Source organism: Nerophis ophidion, linkage group LG02, assembly GCF_033978795.1.
Source record: "Nerophis ophidion isolate RoL-2023_Sa linkage group LG02, RoL_Noph_v1.0, whole genome shotgun sequence".
Classification (NCBI taxonomy): Eukaryota; Metazoa; Chordata; class Actinopteri; order Syngnathiformes; family Syngnathidae; genus Nerophis; species Nerophis ophidion.
In genome coordinates this window covers 32,307,994-32,329,348 of record NC_084612.1, presented here as the reverse complement: position 1 = coordinate 32,329,348, position 21,355 = coordinate 32,307,994, and the positions used below count along the sequence as shown (strand labels likewise).

The 21,355-nt window shown below is 41.6% G+C and overlaps 1 protein-coding gene across 3 annotated transcripts in view; it reads left to right on the top strand.

Annotated features, from left to right (window-relative positions):
- Positions 1 to 21,355, top strand: part of znf280d (zinc finger protein 280D) — a 52,190-nt gene that overhangs the window by 13,010 nt on the left and 17,825 nt on the right. For 2 of the 3 annotated variants that reach the window (XM_061881837.1, XM_061881854.1), the window contains 5 exons: positions 20,119 to 20,237; positions 20,448 to 20,659; positions 20,749 to 20,848; positions 20,926 to 21,147; positions 21,239 to 21,313. In XM_061881837.1, coding sequence (XP_061737821.1) covers positions 20,119 to 20,237; positions 20,448 to 20,659; positions 20,749 to 20,848; positions 20,926 to 21,147; positions 21,239 to 21,313 — 728 coding nt within the window. The remainder of the gene's footprint in view (positions 1 to 20,118; positions 20,238 to 20,447; positions 20,660 to 20,748; positions 20,849 to 20,925; positions 21,148 to 21,238; positions 21,314 to 21,355) is intronic. The other variant, XM_061881847.1, reaches the window with a different exon arrangement.

Sequence of the window (21,355 nt, the reverse complement as noted above, 5' to 3'; positions counted from 1 at the left end):
CCTCATTTAGTCACATTGATTTTAATGGGAGCCTCCAACAAAAACAGCTATTCAGACCGAGAAAACGACAATTTCCCCATTAATTTGAGCGAGGATGAAAGATTCGTGTTTGAGGATATTGATAGCGACGGACTAGAAAGAAAAAAAACGGGATTGCAATAGGGTTGCATTGAGACGGATTCATATGTTTTTAGATACATTTACTAGGATAATTCTGGGAAATCCCTTATCTTTCTATTGTGTTGCTAGTGTTTTAGTGAGTTTAACAGTACCTGATAGTTGGAAGTGTATGTCCACGGCCGGGTGTTGACGCGCAGTGTCTCGGGGAATTCGACGGCAGCTGTACGTGAGGCACAAGCTCAGCTGATTTCCAGTAAGTGGCGACTTTTTAACCACAATTTTCTCACTGAAACCTGCTGGTTGACAAGGGGTCGGGATCCATGTCTGCTGTGATCCATAGTAAAGTTTCAGCTCCGTGAATTTTAAATAAGGAATCACCGTGTGTTTGTGTGGCTAAAGGCTAAAGCTTCCCAACTCCGTCGTTCTACTTTGACTTCTCCAATATTGATTGAACGAATAGCAAAAGATTCAGCAACACAGATTTCCAAAATACTGTGTAATTATGCCGTTAAAGCAGACGACTTTTAGCTTTGTGTGTGTGCAACGCTCATATTCATAACAGCCCGTGACGTCATGTGTACACGTCATCATTACGCAACGTTTTCAAGAAAAAAGTCCAGGGAAATTTTTAAAATTGCAATTTAGTAAACTAAAAAGGCCGTATTGGCATGTGTTGCAATGTTAATATTTCATCATTGATATATAAACTATCAGACTGCGTGGTGGGTAGTAGTGGGTTTCAGTAGGCCTTTAATCTCATTAGATGGGGCAAAAATCAAAATGTCTGATGAAACTGTTTGTTGCTGGATGTTTTGTATATAGTTTCCAATGAAATTCGTGTTTATATTATAAAGGTAATTGATGGCGATCATTTGTAAGAATTGCAATCTAAGTATTGGGGTGGCTATTGCTCATTGAACATCTCAGCAGCTCTGCTAATAGATAGCAAATAAATGTGTGACAAATGCAAATCTGATTGCAACTTTAAAGTTGGCCATGTTAAAAGGCATTTTATTTACTGAAACCACAAAAATAAAGGTTAATATCTCATTGGGCAGGGGAAAGGAACCTGTGGCTCTTTTGATGACTGCATCTGGCTCTGAGATAAATCTTAGCTGACATTGCTTAACACGATGAGTAATTAATAATTCCGCTGGTAATCACAGTGTTAAAATTAATGTTCAAATTATAAAACATTCTCATGGATTTTAATCCAACCATCCGTTTTCTATCGCACCTGTTCAAGATGTCGCATTAATGGTAAGAACTATTTAAGTTATTATTGGTTAACTTTAGAATAACAATGTTATTAAAAAGAATAAGAGAATTATTATACTCTCAAAATGTTGGTCTTGAAAATGCACGCCTTTAGTTGTATTCAGTGTAGGGCTGGGCGATATTGGCTTTTATTAATATCGCAATATTTTTATGCCATATCCCGATATACGATATGTATCTTGATATTTTTCCTTAGCCTTGAATGAACACTTGATGCATATAATCACACCAGTATGATAATTCTATGTGTCTACATTAAAAGATTCTTCTTCATACTGCATTAATATATGCTACTTTCAAACTTCCATGCACAGAAGGAAATCACAACTGAGTCCACCCATCCATCCATTTTCTACCGCTTCTTCCCCTTTTTGGGGTTGCGGGGATCGCTGGTGTCTATCTCAGCTACAATCGGGCGGAAGGCGGGGTACACCCTGGACAAGCCGCCACCACATCGCAGGGCCAACACAAATAGACAGACAACATTTACACTCACATCCACACACTAGGGCCAATTTAATGTTGCCAATCAACTTATCCCCAGGTGCATGTCTTTGGAAGTGGGAGGAAGCCGGAGTACTCGGGGGGAATCCACGCATTCACGGGGAGGACATGCAAACTCCACACAGAAAGATCCCAAGCCCGGCATTGAGCCCTGACTACTCAGGACCTTAGTATTGTGAGGCAGACGCACTAACTCCTCTTCCACCGTGTAGCCCCACAACTAAGTCAATTGACCAAAACTGTATTTATTAAATACTCTTCATTCTCTCGCGGTTGACTTTTTAAATGAAAGAACAAATTAGTGCTCCTACCTTTTGTAGTAACACTTCTGCTGCATACTTTGCATATTGCTGTTGTCTTGCTGAATATCTTCCCGCTTGAAGCCAAACCACCACCAGATGATGGACCCCCTGCTGTTTTTTGGGCATTAATTGTTCTTCTTCCATTTGTGATCAGTTTCGCACCTTCTCTCTCTTGTAATGTTTTTCAACTCGCTCCACTCTGCTTGCGCCACCTGCCTCAGCTAACGTTAGCCATGCTGCTACCTCTCTGCTCGGCGAGAGCGTATGACGCTACACGCGCGACAGTATGTGACGTATGTAAGAAGGTGGGATTGTTTTACGTCTCTGTGAGAAGGAGAGAAGAAAAGGAGTGAGAAACGCCTGTATTGTAATGCCCGCAGTTAAAAGCAACTGCGTGAGAAGGTATATTCGAATATTACGATATAGTCATTTTCTATATCACACAGAGACAAACCCGCAATATATCGTTTATATCGATATATCGCCCAGTCCTAATTCAGTGTTAAAAAATATTATATGGCTCTCACGGAAATACATTTTGAAATATTTGGCTTTCATGGCTCTGTCAGCCAAAAAGGTTCCCGACCCCTGCTATAAGTGAACCACACTTTTTTTGGAATTTTGCCTATCGTTCCCAATCATTATGCAATACATGACGGATGGATAAAAAAAAATGCATTCTAAATATTAAATAAATGCGATCAAATGTCTTCTTACAATGGAGTTTTTGGGAGCCGTTTAATTCTGCCTGTAGAACCCCTAAAAAACATCCAAAACATCTCCATTAGGGTTTTATTCACATTCGTGGTCAGAAGTTTACATACACTTCTAAAGAACATAATGTCATGGCTGGGTTGAGTTTCCAATCATTTCTACAACTCTTATTTTTTTGTGGTAAAGTGATTGGAGCACATACTTGTTTGTCACAAAAATCTTATGATGTCTTTTATGAATTTATTATGGGTCAACTGAAAATGTGACCAAATCTGCTGGGTCAAAAGTATACATACAGCAATGTTAATATTTGGTTACATGTCCCTTGGCAAGTTTCACTGCAATGAGGTGCTTTTGGTAGCCATCCACAAGCTTCTAGCAAGCTTCTGTTTGACTTTTTGACCACTCTTGGCAAATTGGTGCAGTTCAGCTAAATTTGTTGGTTGCCACAGGTATTGTGAGAAACATTGTCCATGGAGACTACTCAGTAGTAAGCAGAGAAAGAATAATCAACCATGGATGACAAAAGGATTAAAACATGCTTGTAAGAAGAAGAATACACTATATAGAGAGGCAGAGGCAGAAGTTAAGTACAAAAATATAAAAACAAGTTAACAAACATGCTACGGTCATGTAGAAAAGAATATTACAGTGAATTATTGGACAGGAACAAAATTATATGAGAGCAACATGGGGCATCTTCAATAGCATTATTAAAAATGGCACTAAGAGGGATTACCCCCAATACTTCTTAGACGGAAATAAACATAATGACAACATAAAGGAAGTAGTTGAAAGTTTTAATAATTACTTTGCAAATATTGGAACACAATTGGAGGATAGGATTCCAGACCCAGTTTCAATTGAGGACTATAATGATACCATAGAGCGAAATCCCAACTCCATGTTCCTCAGTAATGTGACAAAGGAGGACATAGTAACAATTGTGAAAAACTGTAAATCTAAGACTTCAACTAAATGTAACGGAATTTATATGGAAACGATAAAAAAGATTGTTGAAAAGATCTCAGGACCATTAATGTATATTAGTAACCTATCATTTCAAACAGGTACATTTCCAAACAAAATGAAAATAGCTAAAGTTGCACCAATTTATAAGACTGGAGACAAACATCTATTTACAAATTATAGACCTGTTTCTTTACTTCCACAATTTTCTAAAATCATTGAAAAACTGTTCAATAACAGATTAGAGAGTTTCATAAATAAAAATAGAATACTCGTAGAGAACCAATATGGATACAGAGCTAATGTTTCAACTTCAATGGCTTTAATTTAAATTACAGAAGAAATTACCAATGTAATAGATGACAAAAAATGTGCGACAGCAGTGTTTATGGATCTAACTAAAAACATTTGACAAAATTAATCACAATATTTTAATAAAAAAACTAGAACGATATGGAATCAGAGTGTTAGTCTTAAACTGGATAAGAAGTTATCTAACGAACAGGAAACAATACGTGAAACTAGGCGAACACACTTCTACAATGCTAAATATATCCTGTGGTGTACCTCAGGGATCAATACTAGGACCTAAATTATTCAATCTCTATATAACATTTTTCAAGTAACAACAGATTTAAAGTTAGTATTATTTGCGGATGATACAACAGCGTTTTGTTCAGGAGAGAACACACAGAAGATAATAAAAATAATAACAGAAGAAATGAACAAATTAAAAAAATGGTTTGACAAAAACTGACTATCATTGAATCTCAGTAAAACTAAAATTATGGTATTTGGTAACAGTAGAAGAGAAAGTCAAACATAAATACAAATAGACGGAATAGAAATTGAAAGAGTAAATGAAGCCAAATTTCTAGGTATAATAATTGATGAAAAATTGAACTGTAAATCTCATGTAAAAAATATACAACATAAAGTTGCAAGAAACACGTCAATAAATAAAGCTAAATATGTTCTAGACAAAAAAAATCACTTCATATTCTCTACTGCTCACTAGTGTTACCATATCTGAGTTACTGTGTAGAAATATGGGTAAATAATTACAAAAGTACACTTCATTCACTAACACTATTACAAAAAAGATCAGTTAGAATAATACATAATGTTGGATATAGAGAACATACAAACCCTTTATTTATTGAATCAAAGATACTGAAATTCCACAACATAGTGGATTTGCTTACAGCTAAAATTATACACAAAGCAAACTAAAACCTGCTTCCAAAGAATATACAATTCTTCTCAACAAAAGAGGAGAAATATAATCTTAGAGAAAAATGTAACTTAAAACATTTGTATGCACGTACAACACTTAAGACCTTCAGTACATCTGTATGTGGAATTAAACTATGGAATGGATTAAGCAAAGCAATCAAACAATGTACTAATATGATCTACTTCAAGAAACTCTTCAAACTTAAAGGGGAACATTATCACCAGACCTATGTAAGCGTCAATATATACCTTGATGGTGCAGGAAAAAAGACCATATATTTTTTTACCCGATTTCCGAACTCTAAATGGGTGAATTTTAGCGAATCAAACGCCTTTCTGTTTATCGCTCTGGAGGGGATGACGTCAGAATGTGACGTCGCCGAGGTAATACAGCCACCATTTTCATTTTCAACCCATTGTAAACATTGGGTCTTAGCTCTGTTATTTTCCGCTTTTTCGACTATTTTTTGGAACCTTGGAGACATCATGCCTCGTCAGTGTGTTGTCGGAGGGTGTAACAACACTAACAGGGAGGGATTCAAGTTGCATCACTGGCCCGAAGATGCGAAAGTGTCTGCCGCCAGACCCCCATTGAATGTACCAAATTGGCTCCACATTTTACCGGCGATGACAGACATGGCACAGAGATGTATAGATAACCTGCAGATGCATTTGCAATAATAAAGTCAACGAAATCACAAAAGTGAGTTTTGTTGATGTTGACTTATGTGCTAATCAGACATATTTGGTCGCGGCGAGACTGCCAGCTAATCGATGCTAACAGGCTGCGCTAATCGACGCTAACATGCTATTTACCGGCGGTGCTAAAGCAGACATGGCACAGATATGTATCGATAACCTGCAGATGCATTTGTAACGATAAAGTCACAGAAATCACAAAGGTGGGTTTTGTTGATGTTGACTGCCAGCTAATCGATGCTAACATGCTACGCTAATCGATGCTAACATGCTATTTACCTGCGGTGCTAAAGCAGACATGGCACACAGATGTATGGATAACCTGCAGATACATTTGCAACTATATTACGTTTCCTTCCACCCACATTTAATGCGAAAAAAACACTTAGGAATCGACGGATTTAAGTTGCTCCAGCGTCACAAGATGCGAAAGTCCTGATCGTTTGGTCCGCACATTTTACCGGCAATGCTAATGCAGCTATTCGGCCATACAATGGCTATGAATAGCGTCAATAGCTATTCGCTCAATAGCTTCAGTTTCTTCTTCAATACTTTCATACTCTAACCATCCGTTTCAATACATGCGTAATCTGTTGAATCGCTTAAGCCGCTGAAATCCGAGTCTGAATCCGAGCTAATGTCGCTATATCTTGCTGTGCTATTCGCTGTTGTTTGTTTACATTGGCAGCACTGTATGACGTCACAGGGAAATGGATAGTGGCATCTCAAATAGCGAAAATCAAGCACTTTAAAGCTTTTTTTTAGGGATATTCAGAGACCGGTAACATTTTGAAAAAAAATTCAAAAAATACAACATGCCACTGGGAACTGATTTTTATTGTTTTTAACCCTTTTGATAATGTTCCCCTTTAAAGTGTTTACAAAGTACAAAAAAGAAGAATCATGATAAACATTCTGAATTTATTCACCCATTCATTCTTTCATTCTCAAAATAATCTTATCTCATCGTATGGAATAAAACTTCAACAATTATTTATTTATTTATTTATTTTTATTTAATTACTTATGGAGTATATTGTGAAGACATTGAGAACAGGAAGTGAACAAAAGTTTTAGCAACTCTTATGTAAAAGAAAAGGGCTAGGATTAAATAAGATCTGCTTCTTCCTACTCCTTTTCGAACATGTTGAAAAGAAAAACTGGAAATTGTGATGTATTATGTTGTATGCTTGCGTGTTCGAAATAAACTCATAGTCATACTCATGGCAATCTAGGAGAAACCCTGAACTTGTATAAATATATTCCTGTCCGAGCATCTACGCTATTTAGTTGTGAACATTGAACCTTAAGTGTGCGCTCTCTTAGAACGAAGTGATCGCTCTACAGTGGTATCTCAATTTACAAGCACATTGCGTTCCACGAATATTGTTTGGAAAAAATACAATAGCACGTACTGCAAACCATACGTTCCACACAGACATATTTGTGTGACGGACCGGAGAAGATAATAGGCAATGTGCATCTGTGTACCAATGGTAATACAAACCCCGTTTCCATATGAGTTGGAAAAGTGTGATAGATGTAAATATAAACAGAATACTATGATTTGCAAATAATTTTCAACCCATATTTAGTTGAATATGCTACAAAGACAACATATTTGACGTTCAAACTGATAAACATTTTTTTTGTGCAAATAATCATTAACTTTAGAATTTGATGCCAGCAACACGTGACAAAGAAGTTGGGAAAGGTGGCAATAAATACTGATAAAGTTGAAAAATGTCTCAAAGGGCTGCAAAAGCCACAACAACATCCGCGTTAGAGTTTTTCTTTGCCTACATAAGGGCAAGGAAAAACTCACCCCAGTGGGACGTCGATGGTTTTCAAGGTTTTGAATATGGTTGAATGTTGGGTAAAGTGCTTCGAAATGTTCATCATATTTCTTGGCAGTCTGACTCAATAGGCTAATTATAAAATGAAAAAAGAAGATTCCTTAAAAATGAAAGCGACACGGTTGATCTGTTGGCTTTGCACAAGCCCTTACATTAGGTTGTTGTGTCGCCCCCAAGAAGACAGCGGTGCATCGGTCCATGTCTTTTTAATGAACATTGGATGGAAAATGTCAAATACAAACTTCGATAAAACGTGGACCAAATCCACGTGTAGCCTTCTGCAAAGTATGCAAAAAGGAAATCCAACATGGTTCGATGTATTTTTTGCTCCATTATTTTTGGTTGTCTACTTAAAGGCCTACTGAAACCCACTACTACCGATCACGCAGTCTGATAGTTTATATATCAATTATGAAATATTAACATTGCAACACATGCCAATACGGCCGGTTTAGTTGACTAAATTTCAATTTTAAATTTCCCGCCGAGTTTTTTTTGATAACGTCGCGGAATGATGAAGCGTGCGCGTGACGTCACGGACTGTAGAGGACATGTTAGCGCAGCACCATTTGCGGCTAAAAATCGTCTCTTTCCATCGCGCAATTAAACAGTATTATGGACATCTGTGTTGCTGAATCTTTTGCAATTTGTTCAATTAATAATGGAGAAGTCAAAGTAGAAAGATGGAGTTGGGAAGCTTTAGCCACACAAACACACAGTGATTCCTTGTTTAAAATTCCCGGAGGTGAAGCTTTACTATGGATCAGAGCGGTCAAGCGAACATGGTTCCCGACCACTTGTCAACCGGCAGGTTTTGGTGAGAAAATTGTGGTAAAAAGTCACCTCTTACCGGAGATCAGCTGAGCTTGCGCCGTCCATGCAGCTGCTGTCGACTTCCCTCAGAGACTGGCCTCAAGACACCCGTGGAGACACCGCTCCGGCTATCAGGTACTATTTAATCTCACTAAAACACTAGCAACACAATAGAAAGATAAGGGATTTCCCAGAATTATCCTAGTAAATGTGTCTAAAAACATTTGAATTCGTCCCAATGCAATCACCTTTTTTTTTTTTTTCTAGTTCTTCACTATCAATATCAGCCACGAATCTTTCATCCTCGCTCAAATTAATGGGGAAATTGTTGTTTTCTCGGTCCGAATAGCTCTTGCTGCTGGAGGCTCCCATTATAAACAATGTGAGGACATGAGGAGTCGTCACTCTTTTGACGTCATCGTCTGCGACTTCCGGTAAAGGCAAGGCTTTTTTATCAGCACCAAAAGTTGCGAACTTTATCGTCGATGTTCTCTACTAAATCCTTTCAGCAAAAATATGGCAATATAGCGAAATGATCAAGTATGACAAATAGAACGGACCTGCTATCCCCGTTTATTTAAGAAAATCTCATTTCAGTAGGCTATAAACTTGTCTGACTACCTCAGTTAAGGCAAATAAGTTACATTTTGTATATTTGTTTATTTGCATTAAAATGGTTACATTATTGGACTTGTTTGTACTGTGAAGGTCATGTAATGTATGTAACCTTTTTTACAATTTAGAGCTGAGTATACATATGATTTTGTAGTTTTTACACTACATGGTTTTATGCACTTCTTGCTCTTTTTTTCCATTGTACTTGTCTGGCTACTCAGTGAAAGCGAAACAATTCAACTATTTTCTTTTTGTTAATTTGTTATCATAGCCACAGTTATAAGGCTGGATGTGCTTAATGACAGATGACTGAGGTGTTGTGAAACGAACCAAATATTTTCCTTTAATTTATTTTCCTTATATTAATGTGGAACAGTTTTGTTAATAAATGAGTGTAATTGATACTTTGAGGGTGTGTGTATTCATTACACATTATGCCGTTTTATAAGCACAAATACGGTGTGAATCAATCCGTGCTGTAAGTAAAAAAGAAAACGAGAAGTTAAAAAAACAACACAAATGGAGACACATTTGCAAACACCATGACATTGAATAGTCTACTGAAACACTGCTTAATTTTCTATGCCTCATTCAGTTAATGATAACTGCTGGTTCAATGTTAGGCTTAGGTTTTAGCAGAGTTTCTGTATTTTTCTACAGGCAGCATTTGGTGCCTTCAAACACAAGGCTATGGATTGATTAACACCGGTTTTTGCCTTTAGAAGGGTACTAGAAAAAGCTGGAAAATTGATCTTGAAAGTGCTTGAATTTGGCTATGGAAAAGGTGTACAAACCCTGCATATATCTGATGTGTGACACAAAGACTTATAAAATTTACGAGTGAATAAATATGATCAAATTAGTTTCGATCTGAACAGGCTACAATGTAAACAAAAAAAGAATGCTAGACAACAGCAAAGACTTAGTGTGAGGAGCAGACGGCGTCCACAAAGTACATCCGTACATGACCTGACAATCAACGATGTCCACACAAAGAAGGCTAGGTCCGCACAACTGAAATAGTCTTGATTGCTAAAACAAAGCAGGTGCGGGGAATAGTGCTCAAAGGAAGACATGAAACTGCCACAGTAAAATGCCAACAAAACAGGAAAAGCCACCAAAATAGGAGCGCAAGACGCTACACACAGGCAAATGGCAAAAAATTCCAAATACTGTAAGTCACGGCGTGATGTGACAGGCCGTGACACTTAATTTGAAACGAGCTATAGTGATGCATGGTTGGTTATGGTTTGAATTCATATCCAATAATCGCAACAATTACTTTTTACTGTCAATATCAAATACAGAGTTTACATTTTTAATGTTTTCTGCTGGTTTTGATTGATTGATTAATTGCAACTTTTATTAGTAGATTGCACAGTACAGTACATATTCCGTACAATTGACCACTAAATGGTAACACCCGAATAAGTTTTTCAACTTGTTTAAGTCAGGGTCCACGTTAATAAATTCATGGTACAAATATATACTATCAGCATAATACAGTCATCACAGAAGTTAATCATCAAAGTATATACTTTTAATTATTTACAATCCGGGATGTGGAGGGAGTTGGGTGGGAGTGGTGTGCCGCTGCATTTTTTCATAGAACACAATTGTGCCTTGCCTTATGGCTCGGCGATATACGCGATATATCGCGGGTTTGTCTATGTGCGATATAGAAAATGCCTATATCGTGATATTCGAGTATACGTTTTTACACAGTTGCTTTTAGCTGCTGGCATTACACTACAGGCTCTTCTCATTCTTTCTTGTGTCTCCTTCTCACATACTGTCACGTCATCCGTCACATACGTATACACCCTCGTGGAGCAGAGAGGTAGCAGCATGGGTAACGTTAGCTGTGATGCTAGCATAGCCGTGCGAGTGATAATACGAGAGAAAGAAGGTGCGAATGAAGGAAGAATTAATTCCCAAGAACAAAAGCTGCAGGTCCATTGTCTGGCGGTGGTTCGGCTTCAAGTGGGAAGATGTCGAACCGACAACTTTAATTTGTCAAGTGTGGGGCACAAGCGTTGCTACCAAAAGTAGCATTACTGCTAATATGTAGCATCATTTGAAAAGTCACCTGCTAATAACTGTTGACTACAGTGCTCCCCAACCACTAACGGGCCGCAGTTCGAAAGGTACCGGGCCGCAGAATAATTTTTTACATTTTATTTTATTTTTTTTTGAATTTTTTTTAATTCTTTTTTTTATTAAATCAACATGAAAAACACAAGATACACTTACAATTAGTGCACCAACCCAAAAAACCTCCCTTTTTCATGCCAAAAAAAGAACCCCCCACCCCTCTCGCCGGGCCGCGGGACAAATTATCGAGTTTTGACCAGTCCGCAGCAACAAAAAGGTTGGGGACCACTGGTTTAATAAATACAGTTTTGGTTAATTGACTTAGTTGTGATTTCCTTCTCTGCATGAAAGTTTAAAATGAGCATATATTAATGCAGTATGAACAAGAATGTTTTAAAGGCCTACTGAAATTAGATTTTTTTCTTTAAATGGGAATAGCAGGTCCATTCTATTTGTCATACTTGATCATTTCGCGATATTGCCATATTTTTGCTGAAAGGATTTAGTAGAGAACATCCACGATAAAGTTCGCAACTTTTGGTGCTAATAAAAAAGCTTTGCCTTTACCGGAAGTTGCAGACGTCACAAGGATGAAGGCTCCTCACGTCCTCACATTGTTTATAATGGGAGCCTCCAGCAGCAAGAGCTGTTCGGACCGAGAAAACGACAATTTCCCATTAATTTGAGCGAGGATGAAAGATTTGTGGCTGATGATATGTATAGCGAAGGACTTGAAAAAAAAAATAGAATGAAAATAAAGTTTAAAAAAAAAGGCGATTGCATTGGAACGGATTCAGATGTTTTTTGACACATTTACTAGGATAATTCCTCTCTGAGCTGCTACCTTACCGTGGTAGAGGAGTTTGCGTGTCCCAATGATCCTAGGAGCTATGTTGTCTGGGGGTTTTCATGCCCCCTGGTAGGGTCTCCCAAGACAAACAGGTCCTAGGTGAGTGATCAGACAAAGAGCAGCTCAAAGACTTCTATGGAATTACAACGAAATGAACCCAGATTTCCCTCGCCCGGACGTGGGTCACCGGGGCCCCGCTCTGGAGCCAGGCCCGGAGTTGGGGCACGATGGCGAGCGCCTGGTGGTCGGGCCTGTTCCCATGGGGCCCGGCCGGGCACAGCCCGAAGAGGCAACGTGGGTCATCCCTCAAATGGGCTCACCACTCATAGGAGGGGCCATAGAGGTCGGGTGCATTGTGAGCTGGGCGGCAGCCGAAGGCAGGGCACTTGGCGGTCCGATCCTCGGCTACAGAAGCTAGCTCTTGGGACGTGGAACGTCACCTCACTGGGGGGGAAGGAGCCTGAGCTAGTGCGCGAGGTAGAGAAGTTCCGGCTGGATATAGTCGGACTCACCTCGACGCACAGCAAGGGCTCTGGAACCAGTTCTCTCGAGAGGGACTGGACCCTCTTCCACTCTGGCGTTGCCGGCAGTGAGAGGCGACGGGCTGGGGTGGCAATTCTGGTTGCCCCCCGGCTCAAAGCCTGTACGTTTGAGTTCAACCCAGTGGACGAGAGGGTAGCTTCCCTTCGCCTTCGGGTGGGGGGACGGGTCCTGACTGTTGTTTGTGCTTACGCACCAAACAGCAGTTCAGAATACCCACCCTTTTTGGGTACACTCGAGGGAGTACTGGAAAGTGCTCCTCCGGGTGATTCCTTTGTCCTACTGGGAGACTTCAACGCTCATGTTGGCAACGACAGTGAAACCTGGAGAGGCGTGATTGGGAAGAATGGTCGCCCGGATCTAAACCCGAGTGGTGTTTTGTTATTGGACTTTTGTGCTCGTCACAGTTTGTCGATAACAAACACCATGTTCAAACATAAGAGTGTCCATATGTGCACTTGGCACCAGGACACCCTAGGCCGCAGTTCCATGATCGACTTTGTAGTTGTGTCATCGGATTTGCGGCCTTATGTTTTGGACACTCGGGTGAAGAGAGGGGCGGAGCTTTCTACCGATCACCACCTGGTGGTGAGTTGGCTGCGATGGTGGGGGAGGATGCCGGACAGACCTGGCAGGCCCAAACGCATTGTGAGGGTCTGCTGGGAACGTCTGGCAGAGTCTCCTGTCAGAGAGAGTTTCAATTCACACCTCCGGGAGAACTTTGAACATGTCACGAGGGAGGTGCGGGACATTGAGTCCGAGTGGACCATGTTCCGAACCTCTATTGTCGAGGCGGCTGATTGGAGCTGTGGCCGCAAGGTTGTTGGTGCCTGTCGTGGCGGTAATCCCAGAACCCGTTGGTGGACACCAGCAGTGAGGGATGCCGTCAAGCTGAAGAAGGAGTCCTATCGGGTTCTTTTGGCTCATAGGACTCCGGAGGCTGTGGACGGGTACCGACGGGCCAAGCGGTGTGCAGCTTTAGCGGTCGCGGAGGCAAAAACTCGGACATGGGAAGAGTTCGGGGAAGCCATGGAAAACGACTTCCGGACGGCTTCGAAGCGATTCTGGACCACCATACGGCGCCTCAGGAAGGGGAAGCAGTGCACTATCAACACCGTGTATGGTGCGGATGGTGTTCTGCTGACTTCGACTGCGGATGTTGTGGATCGGTGGAGGGAATACTTCGAAGACCTCCTCAATCCCACCAACACGTCTTTCTTTGAGGAAGCGGTGCCTGGGGAATCTGTAGTGGACTCTCCTATTTCTGGGGCTGAGGTCGCTGAGGTAGTTAAAAAGCTCCTCGGCGGCAAGGCCCCGGGGGTGGATGAAATCCGCCCGGAGTTCCTTAAGGCTCTGGATGCTGTGGGGCTGTCTTGGTTGACAAGACTCTGCAGCATCGCGTGGACATCGGGGGCGGTACCTCTGGATTGGCAGACCGGGGTGGTGGTCCCTCTCTTTAAGAAGGGGGACCGGAAGGTGTGTTCCAACTATCGTGGGATCACACTCCTCAGCCTTCCCGGTAAGGTTTATTCAGGTGTACTGGAGAGGAGGCTTCGCCGGATAGTCGAACCTCGGATTCAGGAGGAACAGTGTGGTTTTCGTCCTGGTCGTGGAACTGTGGACCAGCTCTATACTCTCGGCAGGGTTCTTGAGGGTGCATGGGAGTTTGCCCAACCAGTCTACATGTGCTTTGTGGACTTGGAGAAGGCATTCGACCGTGTCCCTCGGGAAGTCCTGTGGGGAGTGCTCAGAGAGTATGGGGTATCGGAATGTCTTATTGTGGCAGTCCGCTCCCTGTATGATCAGTGTCAGAGCTTGGTCCGCATTGCTGGCAGTAAGTCGGACACGTTTCCAGTGAAGGTTGGACTCCGCCAAGGCTGTCCTTTGTCACTGATTCTGTTCATAACTTTTATGGACAGAATTTCTAGGCGCAGCCAAGGCGTTGAGGGGTTCCGGTTTGGTGGCCACGGGATTAGGTCTCTGCTTTTTGCAGATGATGTAGTCCTGATGGCTTCATCTGGCCGGGATCTTCAGCTCTCACTGGATCGGTTCGCAGCCGAGTGTGAAGCGACCGGAATGAGAATCAGCACCTCCAAGTCCGAGTCCATGGTTCTCGCCCGGAAAAGGGTGGAGTGCCATCTCCGGGTTGGGGAGGAGACCCTGCCCCAAGTGGAGGAGTTCAAGTACCTAGGAGTCTTGTTCACGAGTGGGGGAAGAGTGGATCGTGAGATCGACAGGCGGATCGGTGCGGCGTCTTCAGTAATGCGGACGTTGTATCGATCCGTTGTGGTGAAGAAGGAGCTGAGCCGGAAGGCAAAGCTCTCAATTTACCGGTCGATCTACGTTCCCATCCTCACCTATGGTCATGAGCTTTGGGTCATGACCGAAAGGATAAGATCACGGGTACAAGCGGCCGAAATGAGTTTCCTCCGCCGGGTGGCGGGGCTCGCCCTTAGAGATAGGGTGAAAAGCTCTGCCATCCGGGATTAGCTCAACGTAAATCCGCTGCTCCTCCACATCGAGAGGAGCCAGATGAGGTGGTTCGGGCATCTGGTCAGGATGCCACCCGAACGCCTCCCTAGGGATGTGTTTAGGGCACGTCCAGCTGGTAGGAGGCCACGGGGAAGACCCAGGACACGTTGGGAAGACTATGTCTCCCGGCTGGCCTGGGAACGCCTCGGGATCCCCCAGGAAGAGCTAGACGAAGTGGCTGGAGCTAGGGAAGTCTGGGCTTCCCTGCTTAGGCTGCTGCCCCCGCGACCCGACCTCGGATAAGCGGAAGATGATGGATGGATGGATGGATGAATTCTGGGAAATCCCTTATCTTTCTATTGTGTAGCAAGTGTTTTAGTGAGATTAAATAGATGTTAAAAAAAGGCCTAATCACTCAGCCCTACCTTGACTCCAAACAGGTTGAAAAATACTGGTTTGATCGATACAATGAAACACAATTAAGCATTTTAGGCGGCGGCGATGACCAAGAAGAACGCGGAGTTGGAATATAATTACAACACTTTATGTACATATTTATATACATATTTATATAATACGTAACTACAAGCTCCATTCACAGACAGAGTCCCATTGCTTTTATGAGCGGTCGAGCAAGTCAAAAGCCAAAAAAAAAATGAATTTGTGGGAAACCCTGGACTTTGAAAATGAGTTGAGGGAATCTGGCGTGTTTAATGGAGAACTTGCCCAGCTGTTCATTTCAGACACAGAAGATGAGGACTTTGATGGATTTGTGAATGAGAATTGATCAAAAAATAATGTGAGTACATTGATAAATACGTCAATAAATTACAACCAAACTCTGCTTTGCTCCTGCTGCAAATTTAAAACAGTGTCCATGCATGCTATTGTATTTTTTAAGCTAGCGCATGTTTTTTACCATGCCTGCACCCAAGATACGCTGCGCCTTATTTATGCGTTAAATAAAGTTAAAGTACCAATGATTGTCACACACACACTAGGTGTGGCGAAATTATTCTCTGCATTTGACCCATCACCTTTGATCACCCCCTGGGAGGTGAGGGGAGCAGTGGGCAGCAGCGATGCCGCGCCCGGGAATCATTTTTGGTGATTTAACCCCCAATTCCAAACATTTATGCGGAGTGCCAAGCAGGGAAGTAATGGGTCCCATTTTTATAATCTTTGGTATGAATCGGCTTATACTACAGGCTTTTCTCACGCTATCTTGTCTCTTCTTCTCACAGAGACATAAAACAAGCGCACCTTCTTACATACGTCACATACTGTCACGCGTGCAACGTCACACGGTCTCCCGGAGCAGAGAGGTAGCAGCATGGGTAACGTTAGCTGTGGCAGGTGCGAGTGGTAATACGAGAGAAAGTAGGTGCAAATCTGGTAACAAATAAAGGAAGAATTAATTCCCCAAAAAACAGCACAGAGTCCATCGTCTGGCGGTGTTTTGGCTTCAAGCGGCAAGATGTTGAACAGACAACCGTAATATGTCAAGTATGCGGCAAAAGCGTTGCTACAAAAAGTAGCAGCACTGCTAATTTGTAGCATCATTTGAAAAGTCACCCGCTAGAGAATGAGGAGTGCTTGTAACTCTGCATGTCAACATCTCCGGCCGGTGCCACACCCACAAAATGCCGAAGCGACCATTTCCAGATCAACACCGTATGAAAAAAAAAATAGTCAACAACAGAATGTCCGCAGTAACCTACCACATAGCGAAGGACATACACTATTTGACTGTCTATTATGCAGATAATTTTTATTTGACAGTTATTGAAATATCTTGTGTGACATCATGCACAAAAGTGCACTTTGTTTTAAAATATTGTAGTGACGTTCTGTACAAAAAGTGCACTTTAATTTGGTGTTGTTTTGATTTGTCATCTTAGTGACATCCTGCACACAAGTGCACTCATAGCTTGTTTTAAAATGTCTCTGACAACCTTGCACTTTCTGTTTTGGAAATTACATGAATGTTTTATACCACTGCTTAACTGTTTAATAAATACAGTTTTGGTAAATAGAATAGAACAGAAAGTACTTTATTGATCCCTGGGGGAAAATCAGCACCACAGTTAGCTCACAATAAACAATAATAATAATAAATAATATATGACATATATTATATATATAACATATGAATAATATAAATATATTCTACATATATTCTACATTTAAGTGCAGTCAAGAAGGAACATATGCATTATACAGTCTGATGGCTGTCAGTATGAAGGACCTCCAGTGTCGTTCCGTGTTACATTTAGGGAGTCTGAGCCTTCCACTGAACGTGCTCATTCTCTCCGCAAGGTCCGAGTGTAGTGGGTGGGAGGTGTTGTCCATAATGGGTAGGAGTTTTGCTAGACTTCTCCTCTTTGACACCACCGCCAGAGAGTTCAGCTCCACTCCCACCACGTTACTGGCCTTCTCAACCAACGTGTCCAGCCTGTTTGCGTCCCTCACTCTCAGCCCGCTGCCCCAGCAGGCCGCGGCGTACAAGAAAGCACTCGCCACCACCGACTCGTAGAACATCTTCAACATCTTTGTACAGACGTTGAAGGATCCTAGCCTCCTGAGGAAGTAGAGGCAGCTCTGTCCCTTCTTGTAGAGGGCCTCAGCGTGTTTTGACCCATTCAGCTTGTTGTCGAGTGTAGTCCGAGGTATTTATAATCCTCAACCATGTCCGCATCGACCCCCCTGATGGAAACAGGGGTCGCCAGAGTACTCCTCCTCCTTCCCAGGTCCACAACCAGCTCCTTGGTCTTCGTCACATTGAGCTGGAGGTGGTTCTTTCCACACCATGTGACAAAGTCCTCCACTAGTGCCCTGTATTCCTCATCATCACCATCCTCAATACACCCCACTATCGCAGAGTAATCAGAAAACTTCTGAAGGTGGCCGGACTCTGATAGTGGAAATCGGCGGTGTAAATGGTGAAGAGGAAGGGGGAGAGGACTGTACCCTGCGGGGCCCCAGTGTTACTGACCAGCCTGTCAGACACACAGTCCTGCAGTCGAATGTACTGTACTGTGGTCTGTCAGTCAGGTAATCTACAACCCAGGACACCAAGGGGGCCTCCACCTGCATCTTCTCCAACTTCACACCTAATAGCCCAGGCTGTATAGTATTGAAAGCACTGGAGAAAATTGGACATAGTTGTGATTTTCCTCTCTGCATGAAAGTTTAAAATGAGCATATATTATGCAGTATGATCAAGAATGTTTTAATGTAGACACACAGAATCATCATAGTGGTGTGATTATATGCATTATAGACAAAATAGCGAGATATATATTGTGTATCGTGACATGGCCTAAAAATATCGAGATATTAATAGGCCATATCGCCCAGCCCTAGGACAGAGTAAAAGATGAATGCAGCAATATACAGGGACATACTGGAAAAAAACCTGCTTTTGAACTCAGACTGGGGCGGCGGCCCATCTTTCAGCAGGACAATGACCCTATGCACAAAATATCAAAGGAATGGCTTCAGGACAACTCTGTAAATGTCCTTGAGTGGCCCAGCCAGAGTCCAGACTTGAATTTGATTTAACATCTAAACATTGACTCTTCCTATCCAACCTGATGGAGTTTGAGAGGTGCTGCAAAGAGGAACATAATATCGTATATTCGTAATATAGCTTATGTTATTATTGAGAGCGGGTTGTGCAATAACAAGAAAGTTCCTGGTTCACATTGCTCTTCCTCCACCATGGTCACTGCTTTCTGGGTTGCCCTCACACGAACGCTTCACCGGCCGAGAAGCTAAATCACGATGAGCCAGGTACGGTCCCGGGCACGGTCCCGGGCACTACATGATGGCTGCCCGCCGCTCATCAAGAGACGATGGGTCAAATGCAGAACCTTCTAAAACCAAAGAATGTTTTGGAATTTTTGCCCCAGTCGCCACAAACCCGCAACTCAAAGACGTGCTGTCAATCTGCTCATATCTATGGCTGGTGTTGCCGTACTTTGTGGATATTACTGTCTCTCTTGACTTATTAATCTAGTTACTAATTTCCTCTCCTTACATGGTTACGCTTTTCTAAAACACAGTTTCTTTTAACCTTCTGTTGAAGTGTACAAAGCATTTATTCTTTTCCTGTTTCACTACTTCCCATTCAAACTACCTTAGCGTCGCAGCTGGAATAAACTTGTCATCTTCTTCCCCTTCGTTTGTCTGCGCTAACACATAACATTAAAAGACTTTTAGCTAATGGTTCTCCCACTGTTACAACTTGACTTAAATTTTTTGTCTAGAGAACATCCACATTAATGTTGCATTTAAGAACCATCTGTATTACTTTAACGTACATAAATAATCAATGTTTGACATTTGTGCATCGATTCATGAATCGCTTATGCTCTAATCGTGATGGATTGTAGAAACGATCATTTTTACCACCTCTAATGAATACAGTAATAATAATAATAATCGTGATATGAACTTTTCATATTGTTACATTCCTAGTTGTGCCGTGTTAGATCAATCATGGTTAGGGAATATTGAGAACTGATTCCCAGTTGCTTAAACTATTCTGTGTGAAAGTACTTGTTTGCGTTGAAGTGCCGTTGAAATCCCTTGATCACTTGGTCAGTATATAGCGGCTGTTTTAGACAGCTGTGCATAGTAATACGTCCCATTTCCCAAATCCTTTGGCAAGCTACAAAGAAAGTTTTGGCAACCTACTGGTAGCTTAGCCGCTAGCTTAATGCCAACATGCAATGGCTATCCGGATCCATTGACAAGCTAACGAAAATTAATTATGTGATTGTCTTAAACTTGTACAGTTAACAAAATAAAATTTTAACATAACAAAATTGACTTAAAACAACAAATACATTTCAATTTACAGGTATAGTCACCACACTCTGTAGTAATAAGTATTGATCGCTTTTGTTTTACGGTTAGGCCAGTCTGCTGATTTCCACTCTGTACTGACGGGCCTCACAAGTCAATGAATGCATTGGAAACACTGGACTTGATTTGCTGTTTCTTCTTTCCTAGTGATTTTCATTAAAAATGGTGTCAATTTGTGTTGTAGATCCAACATGTCTGAGCTTTTTATGGAATGTGTGGAAGAAGAGCTGGAGCCATGGCAGAAAGCAGCTTCAGAGCAGTTAATTGAGGATGACGACGAGCCCATTTTTGTTGGAGTGCTGCGTATGTGCACACATTTAAGTAGAATTTTACTTTGGTGTTATAAAAAATGTTTGGGATAGTTTTTATGCAATCCAATTGCAATGACATTAGTTTGCTATCATCTGTTTGTGAATTATTGATATTGAAGTTTTCTCTACATACTCAGCCATTATTATTGTTCCCATCGTGAAATATTTATCTGAGTTTTTTTTCTTGTAACATGTTTTACAGCCAAAAAGGAACACAATAGTGACTCTATTGCTGCGCCTCGTTCAAAGGACAATGTTAGAAAGCATGATGCAAAGTCTGTTCCTGCTACTCAGCCTACCCTGAGCTCCTCATCTATTATGTTACCATTGAAAATTGCTGGAAATGCCATCACTGGTACTAGTGTAGCCAATCTCACAACCCTGACTCCACGGCCTGTTATTGTCAACAATCAGGTATTGAAATTAAAACTATTACATATTTTCCAAGGAACTTGTGTAATTAATATTATATATTTTGACATGTTTTTTTTTTTTTTCCCAAGGGCTTCATTGTTACGTCCCCGCAGTTAACTAACAACAGTAACCTAATTGCCACCCTTGGGAAACAGTATCCTCCTGGGACAAAATTTACCATCGTACCAGGTAGAGTTGTCGAAGTAAAATGATAATTGCTTTAGTTTTAAATGTGCTTTTAAGCGTTTACATTTTGTGCATTTCAGCTGGTCAGCAGAAGCAGCTACTCCAGCGAGTCACCCCTGTCACGACGATACCTGGTGTTGTCCATCGGCCTCACGTGCAGCAAATCACCAGCAATGTTGTAACATTGGCTAATGTTCAGAGCCCCGCTGTTTACTCAGCCAAATCCAATCTGCTGCAGGTCAGCCAGGCCAATTCTCTGCAGACCATCACCATGCCTGTGCAGGCTAACAGTGTAAACACAGGTGCGCTTTTGGAAGCTATCACATTGGATTGGCAATCCCTGTTAATCTGTCCGCTTATTTGATTTTTATTTTATTTTGGGGTATCGTACAGAAAAAAACACGATGAAACGAGTGTTGCCACAAGAGCAGATGGTCAACATTATTAAGAAAATTAAAGTTGATGTTGGTAAGTTGTATTCACAGAATTGCATTATTTTCTAATGCCACA